At 34.3% G+C, this 24,394-nt stretch overlaps 1 protein-coding gene across 3 annotated transcripts in view; it reads left to right on the top strand.

The window, feature by feature from the left end:
- Positions 1 to 24,394, top strand: part of ITPR2 (inositol 1,4,5-trisphosphate receptor type 2) — a 420,025-nt gene that overhangs the window by 199,204 nt on the left and 196,427 nt on the right. For all 3 annotated transcript variants that reach the window (XM_025047398.1, XM_015590049.2, XM_006912698.3), the window contains exons 33-34: positions 10,853 to 10,981; positions 12,183 to 12,303. In XM_025047398.1, coding sequence (XP_024903166.1) covers positions 10,853 to 10,981; positions 12,183 to 12,303 — 250 coding nt within the window. The remainder of the gene's footprint in view (positions 1 to 10,852; positions 10,982 to 12,182; positions 12,304 to 24,394) is intronic.

The following is a 24,394-nucleotide window of genomic DNA, read 5'->3' as shown; positions in this document are numbered from 1 at the left end:
GCTAAGTAAGATATATATATTCTTTTTCTAAAAAAGTATGCATGTTGAAAGGAGTGTTATTTTAACTGTTTTGATTAAGTAGACAATATTATTTATTATATAAAAACTCTAGGGGAACTTTAGGATCTTAGTTTGTTCACTCATTATGTCTAACCACAACAGCTTAGCTGTACTGCATAAAGCATTTTTTCTTTCCTTGTTGTTTACCTCTTATTTATATTTGAAAGGAGCAGCTCTCCTTTCCCTTCACCAAGAATGACAAGGAATCAGACTTTCTGTTTCAGGAAAGGGATAGGAAACCTGATTTTTCCATATCTAAGATTTGTCTTTCTCTCCTAGAAGGAAGATTAAGGAGCTACCACATGCTTCAAATTTAAATATAAAAAATGTGGTTAAATAAGTAGAATGTGGTCTTCTAGGCAAATTTTCAGTTGAATAGAGAGGTGGTTCTCAAACTTAAAGGAGCATCAGAATTATCAAGAGGATTTGTTAAAACATGAATTACTGGGCCCCACCCCTAGAGTTTCTGATTCAATAGATATGGGACTTTCCATTTTTAATGACTTCCCAGGTGATGCTGAAGCTGCTGGTCCAGGGACCACACTTTGATAACCACTATAGTAGGGCATGGTAGTTAAGAAGAGTAGGCATTTTAGAGGCATTAGCTAGGCCAGAGTTCAAGTCCAGATTCTGCCTCTTACTAGCTCAGTGATCTTGGGCAAGGAACTTACTCCTCTGACTCTGAGCTTCCTTATTTGTAAAATGAATACAATAATAACACGTCCCTCATAGGGTTACCGGGAGGATTCAATGAGATAATGCATATGACGCGTTAGCACATGCTTGACACTTAGTAAGAAAGTTGGTAACATCGTCATTTCATCCACATCATGGAAACATTACTGATATTATCACAAGGTTATGTAGCCCTTAAAGCAATTTCAGAAAGCTTCCTCAAGATGTGTACTAAATAATCATGGTGAGGATAACCAAAAGGAAGACCATCCAACCTAGACAAGAGCCAGAAACCATGTCCATGAGGCTAGACAAGCACAACAGTGACTTGACATAGAAATGGACTCAATTCAAATGTTACAACAAAGATATGAAATCCTGGAACAACTGATTCACATCAGTGAGAAATGCTGAAGGTAATCTGGAGGAAAGGTATTTAGTAAATTGGACCTAAAGAATCATAGGATGTTAGAGTTGGAAGAGACTAGCAGTCATATATTTCACAGTCTTCAGCACATGCCTGTCTATTTCCATTAACAATGATCTCACTATTTTTTGAGACAACTGATTTCGTTATTACACAGTTTTAATTGTTAACAGCTCTTTTATTGAACCAAATTTTTATGTAGTATAATTTTACCTGTTTCTTCCTTGTGCAGCTACATAGAATGAGTTAGTTCAGCAAAGATGTAGGTGTTTCCTATAAGCAACATAGTTTCTTCTGTGGTGATTTACTTTGAAATGATAAAATTATACAACTTAAAGAAACTTAAGATCATCTAGTTCGACTTCAAATTTGCCCATGAGTTGCGGAGAGATTATTTGCTAGCATAAGATGACTTGCCTAGCTAGTAACAGAGCTGGGAAGTCTGCTGCAGCCCAATTCAGTACTTTTCCCATAATAGCTTCTCAAATATATTAGTGACAGCTCTCATGTCTCTCATTATTTTTTCCATGTCTTTCAGTGGTTCCTCATCTGATATGGTTTCTGGGGTCATTGTTGTTTTCAGTGTACTTTTGGGTTCTCTCTAATTTGTCTTTTTATTATTATTATTATTATTATTATTTTATACATTTGACATTTGAGATGGACCCCAGTGCTTCAGACAGAGTCTGGTCAGAAGGCAGATGATTATTTTAGTTGAAGTTCGGAGAACAGTCTTATTTAAAATGCAACTAAAGTATTAATATGTAGTGGCACTCATACCACCTTCCACCTTTCCTCTCTGGTTTCCTGGAGTCAGCACTACCAGGTTTTTTGTTTGCTCTTTAAAGAGTCACTTTAATTAGTATTTTTTGTTTTCCTGTTTGCACCCTCTTGTCTTTTATCTTGTTAAGACCCATATAAGAAAATCCTTCTGAAAGACTTTTTAATAAACTGGTGCTAGATTGTTTCACATACTTACTCTATTCTAATTTCCTGACAGAGATTGTATCCACGTCCTGCAAATATACCAGATTTAGTCAGGCAGCAAAGCTATTAGACCCATGAAAAGTTGTTCCACTATCTTTCTGAGCATTTAACAACAGCCCACTTTGATCTATGTTCCAATGCAGCTAAAATTGGTGTTTATAGGGCAGAAATGCTTTTGCTTTCCTTTATAACTGATTGTTTTTGCAGAGTCAGGGGGTTTGAGTCGTATTTAGAAAGTACAGGGAGGGAGGTGGACTGTGGTCAATGTTAGTCTCAGGCTATACGTTTTTCTTTTGAAGATGTTCCCAATTTTACTATCAATTTCAAGATTCTGTAATGGCCAACAGTGCTCTACATGATGTATTTGCAAAATGAAATTAAATCAAGAAATAACTTAGAGGCACACCTAACACAGTATCATGTCATTGTCCCATCAGTCACTGCTTAACAGGACAAATCAGAGTATTTCATTATCAAACAGATTACTTGAGCAATTCTCTCCCTTTACTTAGCTTACCGAATCATAGAAAGTGGGAATAAAGACAAACTTTATATGTGCTTTGAAACGTACTTTCAAAGTTCTTTAAGTTGATAGGATTGAATAGATATTTTTTGCTTGATGATTTGATTCTATAATATTCTTGACTTTCTTAAGTGGAATGAACCATTGGAAAGTCTCACTTTACGGACTTCTTTTATATGGACTTTTTAGTTAGCAGTGCAGGGAAGTGAAGAGTATAAAGTATTTTATAAAGCTATTCTTTGTGTAGCACATTTCCCTCCGGTATAATTGTTTTTCTCCTCAACTTTCATGCTGAATTATACTATGGTGCCCACGTGGAATGAACATTTGTTTGGCTCTTGACTGATGATTAATTTGTCCCTGTTCTGCATCATACTTTCTGCTCTTCAAATCATTGGCAGCGTTTATCATAATCGATCAGTTCCTTCTTGAAACACTTCTTCACTTGACCCCCAGAATATCAGTCCTGCTCTGTTGGCCTCCCATCTCATCGGCCACTCCTCAGTTTGCTGTTTTCTCTGAACTTTTCCAGCTTCTAATAGTGGAATGTACAAGCTCAAACCTTAAACTTGCTCCCTTCTCTATCTATAATCACTTCCTTGCTGATCTCATCCACTCTCCTAACTTTAACACCAGGCTGATTGAAGCTTGGACCCTTCCCCTGATGACTAGACTTATATATAAAACTGCCTACTACATGACATCATAACTTGGCTATCTTACCTTAAACTCTTCATTCACTTCCATGCACAGCAAAAAATTAATTTCTTGTCAAGTTTTTTGCATCTCAGTAAATGGCAATTCCATTATTCGATCTAAGCATTCAGGCAAATAATCCTGGTAAATTTTTTTTTATACTCTAAATCCAATTCTTTAGCAAATCCAACAAGCTCTAATCATAAAATATCCAAAATATGACTACTTCTGAGCACACCAGTACTACTACCCTGCTTTAAGGTACCATTAACGTTCATCTGGATTATTACAATAGCCCTATAACCTGTTTCCACTCTTGCCCTCTCCCTCCATCTATATAGCAGCTATAATGATGATGGTGATGATAACGACAATAATAATAATAGTAATAATGATAATGTTGGTTTATGTCACTCCTTTGCTCAGATTATGCCCAGAGTGAAACCACTGTACTATTTGACCTATCCCCCGTCCACCCACTCCTTCCTCATGCTCTCCTGCTAGTGGCCTGCTTCCCAAACACACCTCCATCTCAGCACCTTTGATTCTATCTGCCTGGGATGCACTCGTCCCTCAGGTATCCTCATGACTTCATTTCTCTCTTCTTTTAGGTCTCTTCTTAAAAGTCTTCAGAGAGCCTTCATTGACCACTCTATGTAAAGTAGCAACCTCTTCCCTCTCTCTCTCCTTCACTTGCTTCATTTCTTACCCCACTTGACATTTTTACATGTGTTTGAACAGTTTCTATTGAAACAAATAAGGGCAGAGATTTTTGTCTGTTTAGTTCACTGCTGAATACCTGACATAGGAAAGTATCTCAGATATAGCAGATACTCAGAAGTTTTGTGGAATAAATAAATGTCAGCTGAAATTAAAAATATTTAAAAAGTGAATTTGAAAACAAAGAGTGCTCTTAGCATAGAGTTAAGTAGGTGTATTAATGACATGAAATAAATAGCCTGAAACAGATTTTTACATATATAAGATATTAATATATAATAAATAGATTTTCAACTGTTAGTAGGGAAGCAATTGGTTATTTCCAGAGATGAGGAAGTTTTTTCTATGAAGAGCGAGATAGTTAATATTTGAGTTTTTCAGGCCACTATCACAACTGTTACAGCAATTACTAAAGTGAAAGGAGCCGTAGATAAGATGTAAATGAATGGATATGGCTGGATTTCACCTGTTGGCTGTAGTTTGCTTACCCTGGATTATTACATTAATAATATAAACTTTATTAGGGTAGTAATTTAATATATTTTGTTCACCAATGGATCACAGGTGCATAGAACATTCTTGGCATGGAATAGACATTCAGTAAGATTGTTGATATGGACTAAATCAAAATGACATGTGAGGACACTGGCTATTTGGAGCGAAATGAACTCAGCTCCTAACCTAACATTATATAACAACATAAATTGCAATGGATTTTAGAGATAAATATGAAATGATAAAAATGGATGGAATGTAGGTGGATGTTCATCTGTCTTTGAATGAGAAAGTTCTTTATAAGCATAAAAACAATGGATGAAATTAGTTAAGGAAAATAATAGACATTAAAACTTAAGTACATAAAAATATATGTAGAAATATCAAACATCAAAATAAGAAAAGTTATTATATATTAAAAAATGCTAATAAGTTTTACATAAAGGACATATATATATGAAAAACATTAACAATCTATAATAATAAAATGGGCAAAAACCAGGCATTCATGATTTATACAGGAGGAAATACAAGTAATCCTGAAAAGTAGTCAACTGGTAATAATTTGTTCAAAGTACAAAGGAAAATAAGATCCAATATCCAACTATCAGAGTTTTAATAGTAAAAGATAAAAGTAAAAAGATAATATTAAATGTTGGTTCACATACCTTGCTGATGGGAGTGTAGATTTATGTTGTCTTTCTGAAAAGTATTTTGATAGTATATTGAAAAAACCTTCATACCTTTTTAGTGTGTCAAGTAATTTACCTTCCAAGGATCTGTCCTCAGGAAATAGTTAGAAATAATATCAAGGATTTATGGTCAAAGAAGCATAACATACTTTTATAATAATATACAACAGAAAATAGTTTAAATATTTAATAGAGAAATGGTTCAATAAATTATGATACATCAATAAAATTGATGTTATAGAGTCACCGAGATTATTTTTGGGGGATTTTTGATAATGTGAGAAGTGCCAATGATTCAGTGATGAATATAACAAGGAGAATACAAAGTGATTATCCAGAATGATTTCCATTATGTAAAATATATAAGGTAGAGCAAAAAAATTAGAAAAGATTTCATGATGTTAATCATGGTTTTATCTGGATTTTAGGCTTATGGTAATTTTTGTTTTCCATTATGTATTTTTCTATATTGTTTCGGGCTTCCTACAATTAATGTATGTATTGGTATTAAGAAAAGTATTATCTTTTAAAAAATAAATTTAGAATTCTAAGAAAGCCAGTTAAGTGTATGAACAGATGACTCACATTAAATATATATATATAAAGGAAAATGTTTGAAAAGGTTTTGGCCTTGTGAATAAAGGAATGCAAATTAAAATAAATATATGGTACCACCTCAGATACTTAGAGGAACATTTTTACTGTCTTGAAGAATACAAAAATGATCCTTAGGATTTATATTCCTTGGTATGTATGGTCAAAAGTATGTTACTGGCACTAGAGCTGCCCTATCCTGTAAGGTAGCAACTTGCCACATTTAAATTTTAATTTTAATTAGGTAAAATTAAATTAAATTAAAAATCCAGTTTCTTTGTAGTGCCAGCCACATTTCAAGTGCTCAGTAAGCCATGTGTGTAGTGGCTACTGTCTCGGACACCACAGATACAGGTTTCCATCATTGCAGAAAGTCCTATTGCAGAGTGCTGCTCTAGCACATGCTAACTTATTTAACCCAGTCTGTCATCTTTGGAAGAGTAGCAGTCATATTTGGAGCAGAAGAGAGAAGGGACACTATATGTAAGAGGAGAAATGTCAAATATAATTATGTCTTGGAATTTCACTTAATATTTGTTTTTTGTTTTTTCAATATGATTTCAAATGCCTACTGTGTGCTGAGGTGCTTGTGTGCAGTGGTGAGCAAGTCAGACTATTTCCTGGTGTCCAAAGACTTATATTCGACTGGCAGAGACATATATTTATATATTTATATGTTGTATCTCGATTGATTAGGTTAAGGCTCTAATAGAGTAGGGACTTTGTTTTGTTTGGCTTACTGATATAACTGCTAACCCAATATTTATGTCTTAATTCAACAATTTATGTCTCTAAGTGAAATTTGACAAATATATAGTAAAATTCATCTGAAAGTAGGAGATGATAAGTATTTCAAAAAGTGGATTTTTTTCTTTGGAAAAGACAAGATGGCGGACTTGTTTTTCAAATTGTAAAACATTACAAGTTGAGAATCATTTCTTTCTTGTAGAGTTGGATGAAAATATTTTTAAAATAATGGTACAGGGAATATAGCAGGGATTGGGGAGAAATTTAAATAGTGATGAGTAACATACTATAAGACAAACCTCAAATAACATAAGATTGAGGCAGGAAATCACTATTCAATAAATTTTTAGAAGACAGTTGGATATCAATATGGGAAAAAATTAGTCAGATCTAGAAATGAAGTCATCTACAGGGGCAAAATTTTGATAGCTTAAAGAGTTAAATAGGAATCAAGATGTGTATAGGGATGAAAGAAGGACTTCAATAAAAAATTAGAACAAAATAGAATATTCTTTCGTGGAAGGGAGGTTTTTTTCTTCTTTATATTAAATAAATGAAAATGATCTAAATAAAAAATAGTGCCTGAATGCTAAGAATTATTTTACATAATGAAATTAATATTCTACATAGTCAGAATGTACAAATATATGTGAAATGGCAACCGAAAAGAGCTTTTTATGAAAAATGTTAAACTGATACATAATGTGTCACTTATTATCCAGGTTTTATTTACAGTGGTTAGAGTGTTTGAAATGTCTGTACATGACAAAATACAGGCATGAAATGATTACATGAAAAATGCCCAGTTTTGTTCACAATGTCAGGAATGCAAAATAAAATAACTAAATATCATTACATTGGCAAAAATAATATTTTACTGATAGAACAGCGGGAAACAGATGGCACACTCCAAGAGATAGGGGCAGGGTTAAAGGGAATAAAAAGTGGGAACAATGCAAAGCTGTTTCCATCCCAGATGAAGGGGCACGGGAGCACCATTGTTACTGGAGTCCGGAGAGAACTTGGAGACACTGCAAAAGGGCTCTAACAAAAGGGCTCTACCCAGAGACACAGACATTGCTAAAACCTGCAGAGAAAGCTGGACTGCAGAGGCAGAGGCAGAGGAGGCAGAGGCAGAGGCAGAGGCAGAGGCAGAGGCAGAGGCAGAGGCAGAGGCAGAGGCAGAGGCAGGGGCAGAGGCAGAGGCAGGGGCAGAATAGGTACCTGCCTTCTTTCTCTTTCACTCTGATCTGCCAGTGCCTCGCATCAGCTGAACCCAGCCAGAGCCTGAGAGCAAGAGCTTGTTGGTGGTAATGAGAGAACATCCCGTGTATCCACAGATAGGCTGTTGATAGCATAGTACATTTATTATTTTAGAAGATCAGCCCAGCAAGTGCTATAAAACTGTATATACTTTTACTGTTGATTCCTCTTTTGGTGAAATATACCCAAAAACTGAATCTGAAAGTAAAAATAATAATTTTGCCCAATTCTTTTTAATAGAAAAAAGAGAAATTAATCACACAAAAGAATGAAATAACTGAGAAAATAAAATCATTTGTATTGTATTTTTGGTTATGTGTACCTTAACTCATTCCAAAAATGAATTAAAGCATGATTGTGCATTAGAATGATAGAATAAATATAGCTTTTTAAAATATTTAGATAATGAGAGTACATGGGAATGTTTTACAGGAAATAATGGTATGTGAATAATATGTGCAAACAGAATGAAACTTTAAAAACATATGTATTAAACATAAAAAGTTAATGTAAAGTGTTATGATTTTATCTGAGCTATTTCCAATCTTAAAAAGAGGTAGTAAACATAAATAAATGACTGGAGAAAGAATATTGTTATTTATTAGTTTTTCTCTGAAAAGTTTTTAAGGATTTTAATAAGAAAAGTAGCTTATGTTTCTTGCCTATCCTCGATATTACAGCATAGGATGCAAGGCTGTAGAGGTGAAAATGTTATTTATCTGTACAGAAATAATATCTTGAAGTAGTATATGAATTTCTTGCCCAAATGAATTGAGGAATAGGTTCCACATAGTTTTGTAAACCCAGACTTGTTTTTTAAAATTTTTTTATATTCTATTTATATTTCTAGTGATAATATATTCAAATTATATACACTTTGAAAACAATTATACTCTAATTTATATTTTGATGAAGATACATTAAAATTATTTACAACAGAACTTAAATCAGAAAAAAATCTCGATTATACCTATGTAGTGATTGTGCTTAAATGAAGACAAATAAATTTGATGTAATAAATATATAATAATTTATAAATTATATGTATTTTAGTACCTAAAATACATATAATTTAGTACCTAAAACTTTTCCAGTTCCTCAGTGGAATATTTGTAGCTGTAAAAATTCATTTGTCTGACATTTTGGCGAATTTCTTTAAACATTTTTTTTTTAAACCCAAACTTTTTATTACCCGGGATTTTGAGGGAAGCCTTTATCTAGAAATAGCTTACTTTTATTCATCTACTGACTAAAGCATATCTGGTTAGTTCTTTAGCAAATGCGCATTTGCAGGTAATCCAGTGTGATACTATAAGAGCTCTGGAGAGCCCCACACAATTGTGTGAAAAGTCATTGGATGAAGGTTATTTGGGCTGGTTATGGTAGAATTGGTCTGCTACCTATTCCACCTCAATATACTTTTATCCTACAGATCAGAACATTTCACTATAAAAACCAGTGTTGGAAAGATACTAAATGAAATAAATCCTATTTCATATCCATCAGGGGAAAATCAATTTTATGTTAGTCCTCGGTTAGATGTTTTACAAATATAGCCTAACTCAAAGTTAACTTAAACAAAATGAGTCCTTTTTTATTTTTCCACTTTTTAAATTAATTAACTGATTCATTTATTTCACAGCATTTATTGAACATCTTGTATATGCCAGGCACTATGTTATATGCTGGAACAAGACTAAAAGATTATATAATTTCAGATAATTTATTTCCTTTAATGACACTGTTCCTTATAATAACTGTGAGATTAGTTCTAATACAATCCCTTCAGGTAGGTGTCATTTAATAGATGAGGTAAAAGTGAACTGCCCTAATGGGAGGCAAAACAAACCCTCTGCTCTTTCTTCTACTTCCATCCAGCAAATACTGTTATTTTCCAAACCAAAACATTGGGACATGTGGTTTGAGAAGGGAATTTTTCTCTTTTGTGAATTTATTTGTGTGAAAGTTTTTAAAGCAATATCACATTAAATTACATTTACTTCTTTTGATCAATCATCTTATGGAAGAGAAAAAAATTACATAAAAATTCAGATTGTTTAAGAACATCTGGAACATGTGGTCACCATATTTACCCACCATAATTTTGTGAATATTTCAATTTCTTACTCTGCCCCAGTTTTTCTCACGCTGTGTACTCTCCTCCCCATATTTCTCTTCTTTTTATCTCCATGTTTCTTGTCTTTTCATCACCCATCTTTTTTTTCATTTGTTTTTAATCATGTATCATAGCTTTTGCAATTTGTCTACCCTATTATACTTGTAAATTTACAGTTTGTTTAGCAAAATGACTAATTTCTGCCTCATTTACTCACATATAAAGATCATAGTTTGTGTTCTATTCTGATTTATCTTCAGCTCTGGTATTGTCTGTCCTTGCTTTGCTTATTCTGAGAAAGCCCACAGACACACACTTCCATGCTTCCCAGATAAATCTGTGGATGAAAAAGTCAAAATTATTGGAAAATATTTTATCTTCTTTTAGCTTTTTGTTTTCCTTTCCAAATACTTTTCTGTGCTTATATCCTGCAAATTGAGCTTGGTATTATAAGTGAAAATGTGTAGAGATATAAATCACTATTAATCACATTCACCACTTTCTTATACTTACAATGGCTGTTTCCTTTTTGACTTCCTCATATTCAGTGGAAAGCCAAGCTTGGGGGTGGAGAGAGAAAGTTGTGCCCAAGAGTTGGGAGATGCAGATCAGGAAGAAGGGACTGGGGTCTGCGAATGAATTCTGGGCCAAGGATGAAATGATAACCAAACTTAAAGGAGAAGCTACTGTAGAATGATAAAATGTTACTGGATTTTAGGCAGAAGCGTTTCTATTCAAAGTAACTTTAAAAAATGTTATAAACAATCATTTCAGAATAATTTTTAGAAGATTCCAGCATTGAATTATAGCTCAAAGATATGACAGAAATTATTGAGTTTTCTTATTTTCCCCTCTAGGTTTGCAACACAACCACAGACAGGAAGCACGCAGACACCTTCTTGGAGAAGTGTGTTACTGAGTCAATAATGAACATTGTGAGCGGCTTCTTTAATTCTCCTTTTTCAGACAACAGTACCAGCCTCCAGGTAACTTAAAGAAACAAATTCAAAAGCATTCTGCCACACGTAATTTATTTACTTTATTGGAGTAGGAAAAACTTTAATCTGGTCCGGAAGTCATTTCCTACACTTTTGAAGATGACTCTTCTCTTGTATTATTTACTATTATGCCCCATCTTCTGAGTTTACCACACTTTATTTTAAATAAGGAGGCCCCATCTTCAAATTGAATTATCCTTGCTCACCCTTGAAACATAACAGTAGCTTTTATTCTGTATATTCACTGTTTGCCAAGTGTTGAAATAAATGACATGATTCTTTAAATGGATAGGCATTTCGACTCAATAATTCCACTTTAGTAATTTGTCCTGAAAGATTTAGCAGGGTTTTTATATACCAAGATTTTCATTTGAGTATTTATAATACTTAAAAGTTAACATCAACTACAGATAGGAGATAGCTAAATATCATATATCTGTAGGAGGGCTTATTAAAAGCCATGTTTTAAAAGAAATATTGATGATTAGGAAAATGATCATGAAGTAATTGTTAAGTGATACAGGCCACAGAATTGCATTATAATATTACCTAAATTTGTGTGTGTAAAGAATATATATGCATATATACGTAGAAGAACTCAGTAAAGTATCTTTAAAATTTTGATACTGATTATCCCTTCATAGTAGGATTATTGGTAATTTTCATTTCCATATTTTTTAAATATTTTATAGCGATCATGTATTGTTCTTATAAAAGTATAATGTCAATTATACTTGCTTTAGAAAAAAACTTTTAAACTGTTAGAACCATATGAAATTGTTTTTTGTAGGTCAAATTTGTTGCTTCTTCTACTTGCCCATCATATAAAACTAAAACACACAGTCAAACAAATAAACCAAGAACACCAGCTTGATTTGTTCTTGAAAATAATTCAGCGAGTATTTCAAAAAATACTTAAATTCATGTCATTGGTTTCAAGAAATTCCACATTTTTCTGATTAAGAACATAGTTAAAATGCACATAATTGACTTTTTATAGCATCTGACACATGCCTTTCATGAATGGGAATGTAATAAATATTTGTAGAATAAAAGCATTAAATGGCACTGAAACTCAAAAGACTGTATTGTGTTTTATTTTGATGAGCCTTTTAGATAATGCATAGAAAATGTATCAGGAGTGTTAATGGTTTAGCGGCCTATTTTCCTTCCTAATTTCTCTTTGCAGACACATCAGCCAGTTTTTATTCAGCTACTGCAATCTGCCTTCAGAATTTACAATTGTACCTGGCCAAACCCGTCACAGAAAGCTTCAGTGGAGTCCTGTATCAGAACCTTGGCTGAAGTGGGTAAGTTTGAGTGTTGGACTTAATTCATTTTACATTTTGTTAAGAAATTGGGCTTTTGGCTAATAAGTGATACAAACAGATTTTTAGTTTATACTTTAATAAGAAAGCAGGTATGGTTTTTGTAAAGCCGAAGAGCAATGATCAGCTAATGATTCAGAGTGTTACATTTTTGGGGGGAGGGACCATAATAATTATATTTCTTTTAAAAATAATTTAAAGTTTATTTATTTTATTATTTAATCATTCTATTTCTAAGCTTATATTTACTATTGCATATGGTACTTTACACTAACTCAGTGAGATTTTATAGGCGTACGTTTAGTTTATTTCAGATTTCATTCAGAATTGTCTCGTTCTATTGAGCAGCATGACTTATTAATACTTTTATATGGTTCTAGGACTTTTTAAGGGTTGTTAGTTTTCCAGTTTCGTTTGAAATTCATCAGTATTTATTGAGGGTCTGTTATATACAGAAGGCTTCAGAAATTACAAGTGGTAAGGGTTAGTAGATTCTAGAAAGAATTTCTCATAGATTTCTCCCTCCCACCTCCATTCTTGTAGTGAATTAGGACCATCCTACAGATGGCAGAGTGGAGGAGAGAAAAGAAATACAGACTTGTCTGGACTTCAGAATCAGAGGGCTCTCATCTCATGGTGGTCCCTCAGGCACTGGGAAGGGGTGCTTATAGTGTGCGTCATCACTGCTGTCATTTATTGAGCACTTATGTGCAATGCTAAGCAATTTTCATCCATTATCTCAATCCTTAGATAAGTTCATTATTTTACATTTTACAGTTGTGGAAACAGAATTATCTAGATTAGGTAACTTGGCTCGAGCTATAGTATGTGCTCAGTAAATATTTGGCAAACGAATAAATGATTTAATTGATTATGATCACTTAATTTTTTTAGTCTTTTCCCATCTGCAATTTTACCAAAGTAATCTTATATTGACAAATTTAATGACTGCTCAAGTTTTATTTGAGTAACTTAGAAAGCAAGATCAATTGAAAATTATTAGAACTAAGAGACTAAAAGAATTTATCCAGGTGATTAATTGTAAAAAAGTATTACACCTGTTAGATTATTTTGTATACCAACAAGAAACAGAGAATACACTGAAAAAGATACCATTCATAATAGCAATAAAAATGTCAAACACTTAAGGGAAAACTTAATAAGAAACATGAGAGAATATACGGTAAGAATATTTTGAGGGCTACAAAAGATTTTAATAAATGGAAATATATACTATTTCTGGATTGAAAGATTCTATTTGTTAGGATGCTGGACATCGCTAGAGGCAAAAATGACAAAACAAGCTGGCCTACTGCAGGCACATCATGAGAAGACAGGTTCTTTGGAAAAGACAACAATGCTGGGAAAAACAGAAGGCAGCAGGAAAAGAGGGAGACCAAATAAGAGATAGACTGACTCCATAAACAAAGCCATAGGCATGAGTCTATGGGGGCTGAGCTGGGCCATGTGGATGGGAAATTGTGGACATCACGCATTCATAGGGTCACCATTGGAGCTGACTCAGTGGCCTTTAACAGACAGGGATGCTGGTTCTCTTTAAATAAACCGATAACTTTAAAGCTTCCACACACTTCCTTCACAGCCCACTTGGGCCGAGGCATTCACACAGGGCCACACCCCACAAGGATGTGTCCTCTGGCAGTTTGGCCTCTGACACTCTCTCATGGAGGCTCCCACAGTCTAGGTCAGGCTGCCCGCTCCTCTGAGGGACATCATCTCCACCCAGCTTGGCCTCTGACTCTCTATGATGCATCACTCAGTCCCATGAATGCTGTTATCACCTTTGACGCCTCTGCCGGGCTGTCCTTCAGCGTGGACGCCTTCCTCACCTCACCCAAGTTTTGATTCTCTACTCCGGGCAGCCTCCGACACAGGCACTTCCACTATTCTGGGGCTCAAACGCCCTGGATCACCTGGGCTCTGGAGCACTCATTGCCCAGCACTGATACTTAACTTTCCTCCTTAAGGTTTTAGGACTGAATGGTTCAGAAAGGGAAGGGTAGAAATAAAGGAAGACGCCACAGTAGGTATTGTGTCAAAAATAAAGAAGGGCACAGAAGAGAACCTAGTTTTTATTTTAAAAAGATACACAGCAAAATGTCCAGAAGGATATAAATAAAACATTAACACTGGTTATCTCTGAGTGAGGAATTTACAGATGAATCTGGTTCCGTTGTTCATGCTTTTATATAACTTCTGAGCTTTTAATAGTATACTTTTCAAGTTATAAAGCTTTTTTTTTTTTTTGACCAAATCAACTGGGAAATAGACTAATCATTAGAAGACAAAAATCCAAAGGAAAAGCAAAGAAATATGATGGTATTATTTTTTACATGGGAATATATTATCTCAGCTGCCAAGCATATTTCTATATGTTACACTTTAAGGCAGTCTTCCCTCTTCCTCCTTTTCTTCCTTCTTTCTCTCTTTCTCCTCCTTTTTTACCCCTCTTCTTCCTCCCTCAGTTTTTAGCAAATGCAACGTGGGAAAACACCTGTTAGCCTGACACAGAGCACAGAGGGCATGCTGTTCATAACACTTAAAAACTGAGACACAAAGCACTTTGAGCCCAAGTCCGATTATTCCGTGTTGTACTTTCCATTGGAGTTCCAGCTTCGGGGGCGGGGGTTGGGGGGGGGAGTGTTCCTCGTGTGGTCACAGTTCTTCCCTCGGAACAGGACAGCAGAGCTTTGAGGGTTTAAAATAGTCATTGAAACTGTACTAGTCTAAAGATAGCTTTTATTTCTAAGCTATAAGATTTTATTTTCTACCATTCCCTCCACGGGCCCAAACCTTATGATTTAGCAGGAATTTTTAGTTACTTTTTCTATGCTATAAAGATATGTGTGATAGGAAGTCTAAAAAAGTAATTATGTATCTCTAAATCTGTAATCGAGATAGATTTGGAAGAGTGATGTTTTGGTATAAAATCTCAGTTTCATCTTTGTGAGAAGGCACGTTTTCTTCCTCTTCCTAGTTTGTACTTTCCATCTGAATAGTTACAGAGACCTGGAAATTCTGTTTCTACTATTCTTTCTACGGTTTGTACCTCTCCTTCTTTCCCCTCCCTAAAGGCCTCGTTTAACCCCACAGTACTTTCTTCTTGAACCACTGTAGGAATTCAGTGTTCTCTTCTCTCTTTCCTCACTTAAATAAATCTGCTACGAGATTAATCTTCTCAAAGGGAAATTCCATCTATTGGTTTAGAAATAACAATAGCAAAGTCCCCAGCTGCGTCCCTTTGTCTAACAAACTACAGATGGATTCCTCATTACCATGTTTGTGACCTCCACAACACAGCACTGCTTTCACTTTGTGGCCTCGTTACTCAGTGGTCCCCCCTCCCCACCCCGTATGACAGCAGACTGAACTATTATGCCCCCACATTGCCACACTATTAACTTTTTCTTTATTCAGTTTCCACCATTGCCACCTCTCAGCACTTTTTCTTTTACTCAATTTTTTTTTTTTTTTACAAATTCCACTATGAAAGCCATTCTTGACCCCCCCATATCTACATCTGAACTTGTCCCCACGTGTCCACTGATGCTTTTCTTATGGTCTTCGTTTTATTCTAGCTTATTTCATCATAAATCCTCATCTCATCACCCCAACTGGAATTTGAGGGACAATAACTATGAAGTGCCTGTCAAAAAAACATTAACGGAAAACTATTGTTTAGGATGAAGAATGTGAAAAGCAAATTCTGCTTTGTGATGGTTAGAACCCATCTTTTTTGTTTGTTTCTTTATTGGTGAATACTGTTCGTGGAAAAACATATAACCAGAATGAAAGGCATTCAGAAGTAAGCAATTATGGTGGTAAAAGGATCTAAACCCGCCTTACTTGTGTAGTGATTAAAAACATTTGCAATATTTAGACAAAGAAAAGAAAACTGAGGGGGACATAATTATTATCTTCTAACATTTGAAAGTGAGAATGGACTTCTTTTACAACTTCCTAGGAAAGGGTTTTAACTAATATATGGTGGCCGCAAGAGGCAGGTTTTTGTCCCACTGTAAAGAATATTTTACAGTTCATACTCATTTAAAACCTTAGGGGTCTCATTTGATTCTTCCCGTTTGCACACTCCCATTAAACACAAAAGCGGATTCTATTGGTTTCACTTCTAAAATGCATATTTTTTCTTTCTCTTGTGTGACACTCTTGTCCAAATTCACCATCATCTGACATGGATTATAGAAGAGTCTCTTTACCGAACTCCCTGCCTCCACTCCTGTCCTGCTGCAATCCATTTCCTACCTAGCAGTCAGAGTGATCTTAAAATGTAAATGAGGTCATGTCACTCATCTGCTTAAAATTCTCCATTGCACTTAAAATTCATATCTCTTACCATAGCTTAGAAAGCCCTTCAATCACTGGAGCTTCATCTACTTCTAGTTTTTCCTCCTCTCATCCCAATTCTACTCCACTCACATTGGCCTTCTTTCTCTTTCTCATCTACACGTGGCTTTTTTTCGTCTTAGGGCATTTGCACGTGCTATTCCTTCTGTTTGAATCCTCATCTCCCATATTATCACATACTCAAAAATTAAGTGCCCGGCGAAGGGTTCTGGAACATCTCATATAGCATCCCAAGTTCTTTGTGCTATCTTACCATTTTGTTTTCCTCGTAGCAGTTATCACTATTTGAAAGCATCTTGTTTGTTTGTTTATTTATTTATTTTCGCTTCTTTGATGTCTGCTTCTCCCATTAGCATGTCAACTATGAAAGCAGGAACTTTGCTTTATTCACTGAATAAAGTGTCTGGGCCTAAAAGTGTCTGGCGCCGACTAAATAGGTTAATGAGTGTTTGTTGACTGACCACAATCCATACATTAGATATTTTGCAGATAGTGAAATTTAGGCTTGGAAAGTTTAAATAAGTTGCCCAATTAGTAAGTAGTTGAGTTGGATTCGAAATGCAAATTTCTATGAGTATGAAGTTTATGCTATATCACGTTACTGCAAATGCTTTTGTAGGAACCCCTAACATATAAACTAGAACTATGGCAATTTGGCTTGCTGGCTAGGGATTTGTCTGAAGTTTTGTAATTCAGGTGCAGAATCATTTTGTGTTTCAGCAACTTTTTAAGAATACAAAGAGGCATTAAAAGTTAACACAGTTCGATTATGTAAGAATTTATAATATTAAAGAAAACAAAGTATACGTATTTAGGAAAAATATAACAAAGTATAGAGAATACCATGCTGTTAGTAAGTAAGCTTCAGTGTGTTTACAAATCGGCAAACGCAGTTCTGTGAATGCAAATGACTATTATAGTTACATTTATATAACACTTCATAATTGTAAACTGCTCTCAAGTATATTAGTTTAACTCATCTATCATTCTTTTTTTTTGTACATTGAGTACAAAAGTTAGTTAAAATCAGCAAAAGCACTTACTAAATCAGCACTTGATGAGAGCAGTGAGTGTTTATTAGTGGTGGGCGGTGTGGCAAACCCTATGATGTGGTAAACGCTGTGGACATAATTCTAAGCCCCATTTTACAGATGGGAATGTGACGTTAGCAAGGTTAGGCAACTTGCCCAAGGTCGTACAGGCCGGTGGGGACAGAGCCAGGATCTGAACCCCTTCTAGACTGACATTTGTGTTGCTCTACTATCACAAGTCAGTTTAAACAAACATTACCTGTTTTATACCTTGAAGATACAAAATATGGATCAAGATGTTAATGCCCTCGGTGAGTTATTGTTCCTTGGTTTATTCATTCGTGTGAAATACCATAGTACATGTTAGAAGTGTTTTAAGAAAAAGTATCCAAGAATGGCTTCCATATTATTTCACTTAAAGAAGAATTTTGTCCCATGTGTTTCATAATCTTCAAATGATTTGGGGGGATTAATGTTGGGTACTTTGCTGGCAACATAATCTTTTTTCCAAATGGAAATTCTGTAAAATATCTTTAGAAATGTTTTGAATAATCAACCTCAATTTTCAAGCCAATTGTTCCTCTAAAATATGAACATGTATAAAATATTAACCCTTTGAGAAGAGACATTAAAACAAACATCTATTTTGATCTATCTAGAGGGTTGTAGTTGATTGTACAAAGAGTTTGACATAATACATTCCAGTAATTATGTTTTTTAAAAACTATTCTTACTTGTAAAATATTAAATCTGAATAAGTTACAAGATAGGACACAATTTCATAAAGTTTTTTCACATATTTATTAATTCAACTGATTTATAATGATTTCTTATCTGAAAGATGTTATTTTAGTTGGAATGCAATATTTTAGTTGGGAAAATGCAATATGTGAAACCATATTTCCTGCTCTCAGTGAATTTCTAGTACATCGAGGGTAGATATAACATGTACAGAAATCACAAAGCAGAATAAAACTACCTTATCTGTTACAAAGTTCTAAAGCCTGACTCAGTGCCTGGAGCACAACAGGTACTTAGTGAATAGTTATTACATGAATAAAATAAGTAGATGAATAAAAATAAATGATTGAATATTCTGCTCCTGTCATTGGCTGCATTATATTCTATTGCGTGTTTATATTCTAATTTATTTAACTTCCTAGTCGGAAATTACATTGTTTCCAGTCATTCTGCACATGAGGAAGAATAAGGTAACTACCTAGGCGTAGAATTTCTAGGCATTTTAATTTTGACAGATACTGCCTTCTCTAGAGATTGTGCAATTTACATGCAGAAGCAATGTAGGAGAGTATCTTTCTCCTCGATAATATGGGGTGTGACCAAATTCTTAAATCTTTGCCAATCTCGTAAGTAAAAATATCATTATAGTTTTAATATGTGTTTCTTTTTTACATTAAGATAAATAAACCTTTCTGTATGAGTAAGTCATTGGTATTTCCTTTACAGTTAACTGTCTCTTGTGCCTTGCTTACTTTTTCTAAAGGTTTTCTTTTTCTTAATAATTTGTATGGCCCTTTATTTATTAGGGAAATGAGCTCTTGGCCTATAAATAACCAAATTTTCCCTTAATTTTTCATCTGTCATTTGAATTTTTATTTTTTATTCTTTGGAATGCAGAAATTTATTTTCTTTTAGGCTTTTTAGATTCTCTTTTATCTTCAGAATGGCCTTGATCAGTCTGAGATGTTTTTTAAAATTCTCATTGAGAATTTTCATTGTTTTAATTTTTTTGTCTGTGTTTTTGATGAGACTGTTTACAATTTTAAGTTATCTGGAATATATTTAGTATTAAGGTATAGGGTATAGAATCAACTTTATTTTTTCCTGATGTCTAGTCGGGTGTGCCAATACTAGTTCTTGCATAATCCATAAAATTATATTGTTCATTTAATTTGGGGATTAATTGAATATAGTTTGAGTGCCAAACAGGAAAGATACATTTCATATCTTTAATGCTCTTCATATTTAAAAATACAAGTGCTTCAGTACAGATTTATCCTGAATATTTTGACATGATACAGAAAAGGTGCCACTCTCTGCCTACTCCATTACATCTAACTTGGGCACCAACTGTTCAGTGTGGCTTGACAACTAACCAAGTATTCTAATTAATGCTTACACTTTCTGTTGCCTTTTTCCCCTACCTGTCAGTTTATCTATCCAAGCACTTTTTTTCCAGGGCACCTATCACTATCGTATGTGTGTTATCAGAGATTTTGGTCTGGCAGATACCATTAGCAGTTTAGTCTAATGAAAAAATTTTCACATAATATGCAATATTTAATGAATAATAATTAGAAATAGATTTTGATTGCATCTTAAAATGACTGCAAAGACTTGTCATATCTAGAGAATTTTCAGGATTTATAAGCCTGATTAGTAGGTTAGCCTAATGATCAAAATGCCTGTGAATAAAGATAGTTCATTTTAGAGAATTAGCCATCTCTAGGTAGAGCTCTACAAAAGATAAATGCATTAATAGCAATTTCTCTTCTCTCCTAATTGTTTTTAAGGACTCCATATACTTATTCTCTTATTATTCTTAACAAGGTAATATCTCAATTGTACTCTTTAGGAGCAAAATAGGAACATTTTTTAAACATTTTAAACTTTCTATGTGGCCACTAAATCACACAGTTGGAGTTAATGCTATGTGCTAGAAGGATGACTGGTTGTAGTAAATTCATTAGTTCATTTTTTAATGAGAGGGATAGAGGACAGGGATTAACCATTAATCCCCAAGGATATGTCCTAGTTCACATTTCAATATGCCATTTATACCAAGATTTTTCTAGCTTAATAAAAGTAAACTAAGTTTGGATCATATTTTTTGTTGCACTTAAAAATATTGTTCTAGTTATTAATGTTCTTATAAGTGAGATCACAAATTAATTCTTTTCTTTTCCTAGTCACAATTATTTTTCTGCTTGCAATTTTAAACAGTATATGGAAAACCAAATTTGCATTGTCATCATTGCTTTCAAATTAATATTTATAATATTTTGACAGTGCAGGGAATCTGTTTCAGGCCCCATCTTTAAAGATATTATTTTTACAATTGATTGAAAAATTGTTTTATGATTATCTATACAACTGACTGACTTTAACTCAGATTCTCTTTTTCTCCAATTGAATAGTTAATTTTCTTTTATTGCTAGAAATTGTGAATTAGCCTTGGCTAGAGTTTACCTCTGGGCATGAGAAAGTAATATATTTTACCCAGTTAACTTGTGTTGTGCAATTTGTGCTGAGACAGGAGACTAGAAAATACCAATTGAAGTGGTACAATTTGGGGAAAAAAAACCAAAAAAATCTCTTTCAACAAATTTTGGAATATTGGAGTCTCCTCAGCCTAGTTTGGCCATAGTGCAGCAGCTCGCAGGAGCATCTGGGGTGGGTGGAGTTTTCCTGACCTCACTAATGGGGTGAAATTGCACTTCTAAGAATAACAGAGGTGCTGCCATTGGGCTACATTTCCACTGATGTTATTAGAAAAATATTCATTGAGCACTTCTTTGTGTAAGTTGTACTCATATCAACACCACTTATTTGATGGCCAATTGTATCTAATGTACCTGTTCCAAAGGGGAGTAAATCCCAACCTTCTCTCCTTATTTGTTTAAATGTTAGTGGAAACGTGGTTGTAATAGGTTTTGAGCAATATTAAGCTTTATAATTTTTGTTATTTTAGTTGCTTAGAAAATAACGTATAAGCAGTATTGTCTGACTTGTAAATGTTTAGAGCAAACCCAGCTTATGCTGAAGCAGCCAGAAAAAGATGAAAGTCTTGCCAGGATTTGATCATGGTGCAGGATTAAGTATTTATAAAAATATGTGCAGCTTGGCAGTGTCAAGACTGTCTGTCCTTCAGATGGGACAGGAGTGCAATTGCTCTGCTGTGAGTGATGGACATAAACAGACATCGTATGCTTTGGTAAAGGGAGATATAATGAATATTAGGAATACATTCACTAGGGAAATCTAAGCAGTGGTGCAATTGATTGTGTAGGGTTGCCTTATAGCTGTTATTGTTTTCTTAAAACTTCAGCTTGAGCTCTTGTTTAAACTGGTAACTTTTTGTGTCAGTAGCTAAAATTGTTTATGTTCAAAGAAGTTTTAAAGTATCTTTCAGCTTCCGAGAATTTTCACCAGCGGAAATGGTACTGCCTACTATTGCTTTCCCTTCATTATATTAAACAAGTCAGAGTCATTCATTCTCTCTTTCTCTTATTCCTCCCTCCCTATTTTCATTAATTAAAAAAAAATCTTCCACGGTCTATCATTATAACTTTAAATAATATCATTGTATCTCTATCTCTTGGTTTAGCAGCTCTAAATAATGTCTATATTTTCCAAATATGACAAATAGGGAAATTAATATATTGCCTTCATTTCTACCTCTTCTCTCCCACTCTATTTTCTAATTATTGCTTGATGTGTTGTTAAGATTGGTGACATTTGTATTCTATTCTGAAATGTAATGAAATCCCTTATCAGTTGATAAAATTAAAAAAATAAATTTTCAGAATTTTATAATATTATGATGTCTAAATATTTTTCATTGTATAAAGATGTAGTACCATGACATTGAAACTTTTCCTACTGGAAGAGAACTTTCCAGCCCTTAATATCTAATGGATCTTTCATTTGTTTCTAGCTTTATTCTCTTCTTCAGGTTCACACTCAGTTGCCATGATTTCTTGTATTCACGTTGACATTTTTGGATTCTCATTAATTTTCATAGGGGGTTTAGAGAAAAATTTCTGAGCCCTACATGTTCTGAAATGTTTTATTTGGGTATCATATTAGATTTTTAGTTTAGATATGTGTTAAACTCTTAGATTCAAAATTTTTGTCCATCTGGTCATAAAGACATTATTCTACTGATTTCTGGCATCCAGTATTGATGATGGAAGTCTGATACCAAGTCAGATTTTGTGTCGGAAACCTCTTGTTTTTTTCTTAGGAAGTTTTTGTAATTTTTGCTTTGCTTTTGGCACTTATATTAGTTTTGTAAGGCTTCCATAACAAATCATTACAACTGGGTGGATTAAAATAACAGAAATTTATTGTCTCACAGTTCTGGAGGCTAAACATCTGAAATCAGGGTGTCAGCAGCACCATGCGTTCTCTGAAGACTCTAGGGGCGAATCTGTTCATGCCTTTCTGTTAGTTTCTGGTGTTTGCTGGCATCCTTGGTTTGCAGCTGCACAAATCCAATCTCTGCTCCATCTTCACGTGGTGTTCTTCCTTCTGTGTGTGTCTTCATTTCCCTGTTCTCCTATTGTAAGGACACCAGTTGTATTGAATTAGGGTCTACCCTACTTTAGTATGACCTTGACTTAACTTGATTACATCTACAAAGACCCTATTTCCAAATAAGGTCACATTCACCAGTATCCTTGCTTGGGACTTCAACACATATTTTGGCGTGTGGGGGCACAATTCAACCCATAACAGCATTGTAAATTTTTACCAGAATATGGCCAATATGCTATCTAATCCTGTTTAACATACAGTGAGACCCTTTGGTTTGAAGATTAACATCTTTCTTAGTTCAAGAACATTGTCTTTTATTATTTTATTAATCATTTCTTTCTTTTTATTGTCTCTAATATTTCTTCCTAGAACTTATATTTGTTAGATAATTTCACTTCCTGGATTTACCCTCCTTATTTCATACTCACTGTTTTATTTTCTCTTGATCTTTTATATTCTAGAAGATCTGTGACTTTCTCAGATATCACCTTGATCTTTCTTTCTCTCCTTTTCCTTTTTAGCCAGTTTTTGAAGTGTTTATTTGTGCAATCATAATTTAATTCCCAAAATTTATTTATTTTTTCTGATTTCTAATATTTTGGATGCAGCATATACTCAAATTCTCTGAAGACGATAATTATTATTTTGCTCTTCCCTGAATCATGTCTGTTTTCACTTTGGTCAGTTAATGCCCTTGGTTTTGGTTTTCCCATAATCCTTGTGTTATAAAGGTCTAATGACTGGCATAGGTTTCCAATGCAGTTTTAAAGGTCTATTTCTTTACTAGCATTCTTGTATAAATGACAGGGCTGACCCAGAGTTCATGATGTGGGACTGTATAGATAATATGCAGGCTTTCCTTTGTGTGTGTGTGTGTGTGCGTGCGTGTGTGTGTGTGTGTGTGTGTGTGTGTGTAGCAGAAGACAGGCCGGGAATACTAACAAGTGTTAAATGGGGAGGGTATTGCTCAGAGGTTGGAGTTTTTTCTTTATATATTTTTTTGCTGGAGCTGCCTTTTTTCTCTCCCTTATTCTGCTTCTTATTTGAGGAACGTCTTTGGAGTTACTTCAAGCTCTATTCGGCTTCTCTATCAAGTCCTAACACCTTCATTTGGCATTCTTTCCAGGCAGATATTTCACCTTCTGGAGAGAACATTTCTATGTTTCTCTAAATTTATTCTCTGTGTAAAAACCTCTGCTACCAGCTGCTCTGTTTATGCTATAAGAGGAAGGAGGGTCTTGGCTTCCCAGCTATTCAGATGCTGTTCTTTAATGAGTTGCCCAGAAGACTCTCCAGACCCCACGACCACTGTTAGTGCTGGTTGACTATGCACCCAGGAAGACCTGTTCTAACTAGAATCTCTTGTGAAGCAGTTT

Source organism: Pteropus alecto, unplaced genomic scaffold (assembly GCF_000325575.1).
Source record: "Pteropus alecto unplaced genomic scaffold, ASM32557v1 scaffold103, whole genome shotgun sequence".
NCBI lineage: Eukaryota > Metazoa > Chordata > Mammalia > Chiroptera > Pteropodidae > Pteropus > Pteropus alecto.
Note: the sequence above shows the minus strand (reverse complement) of the source record. Positions and strands in the feature narration are given on the sequence as shown.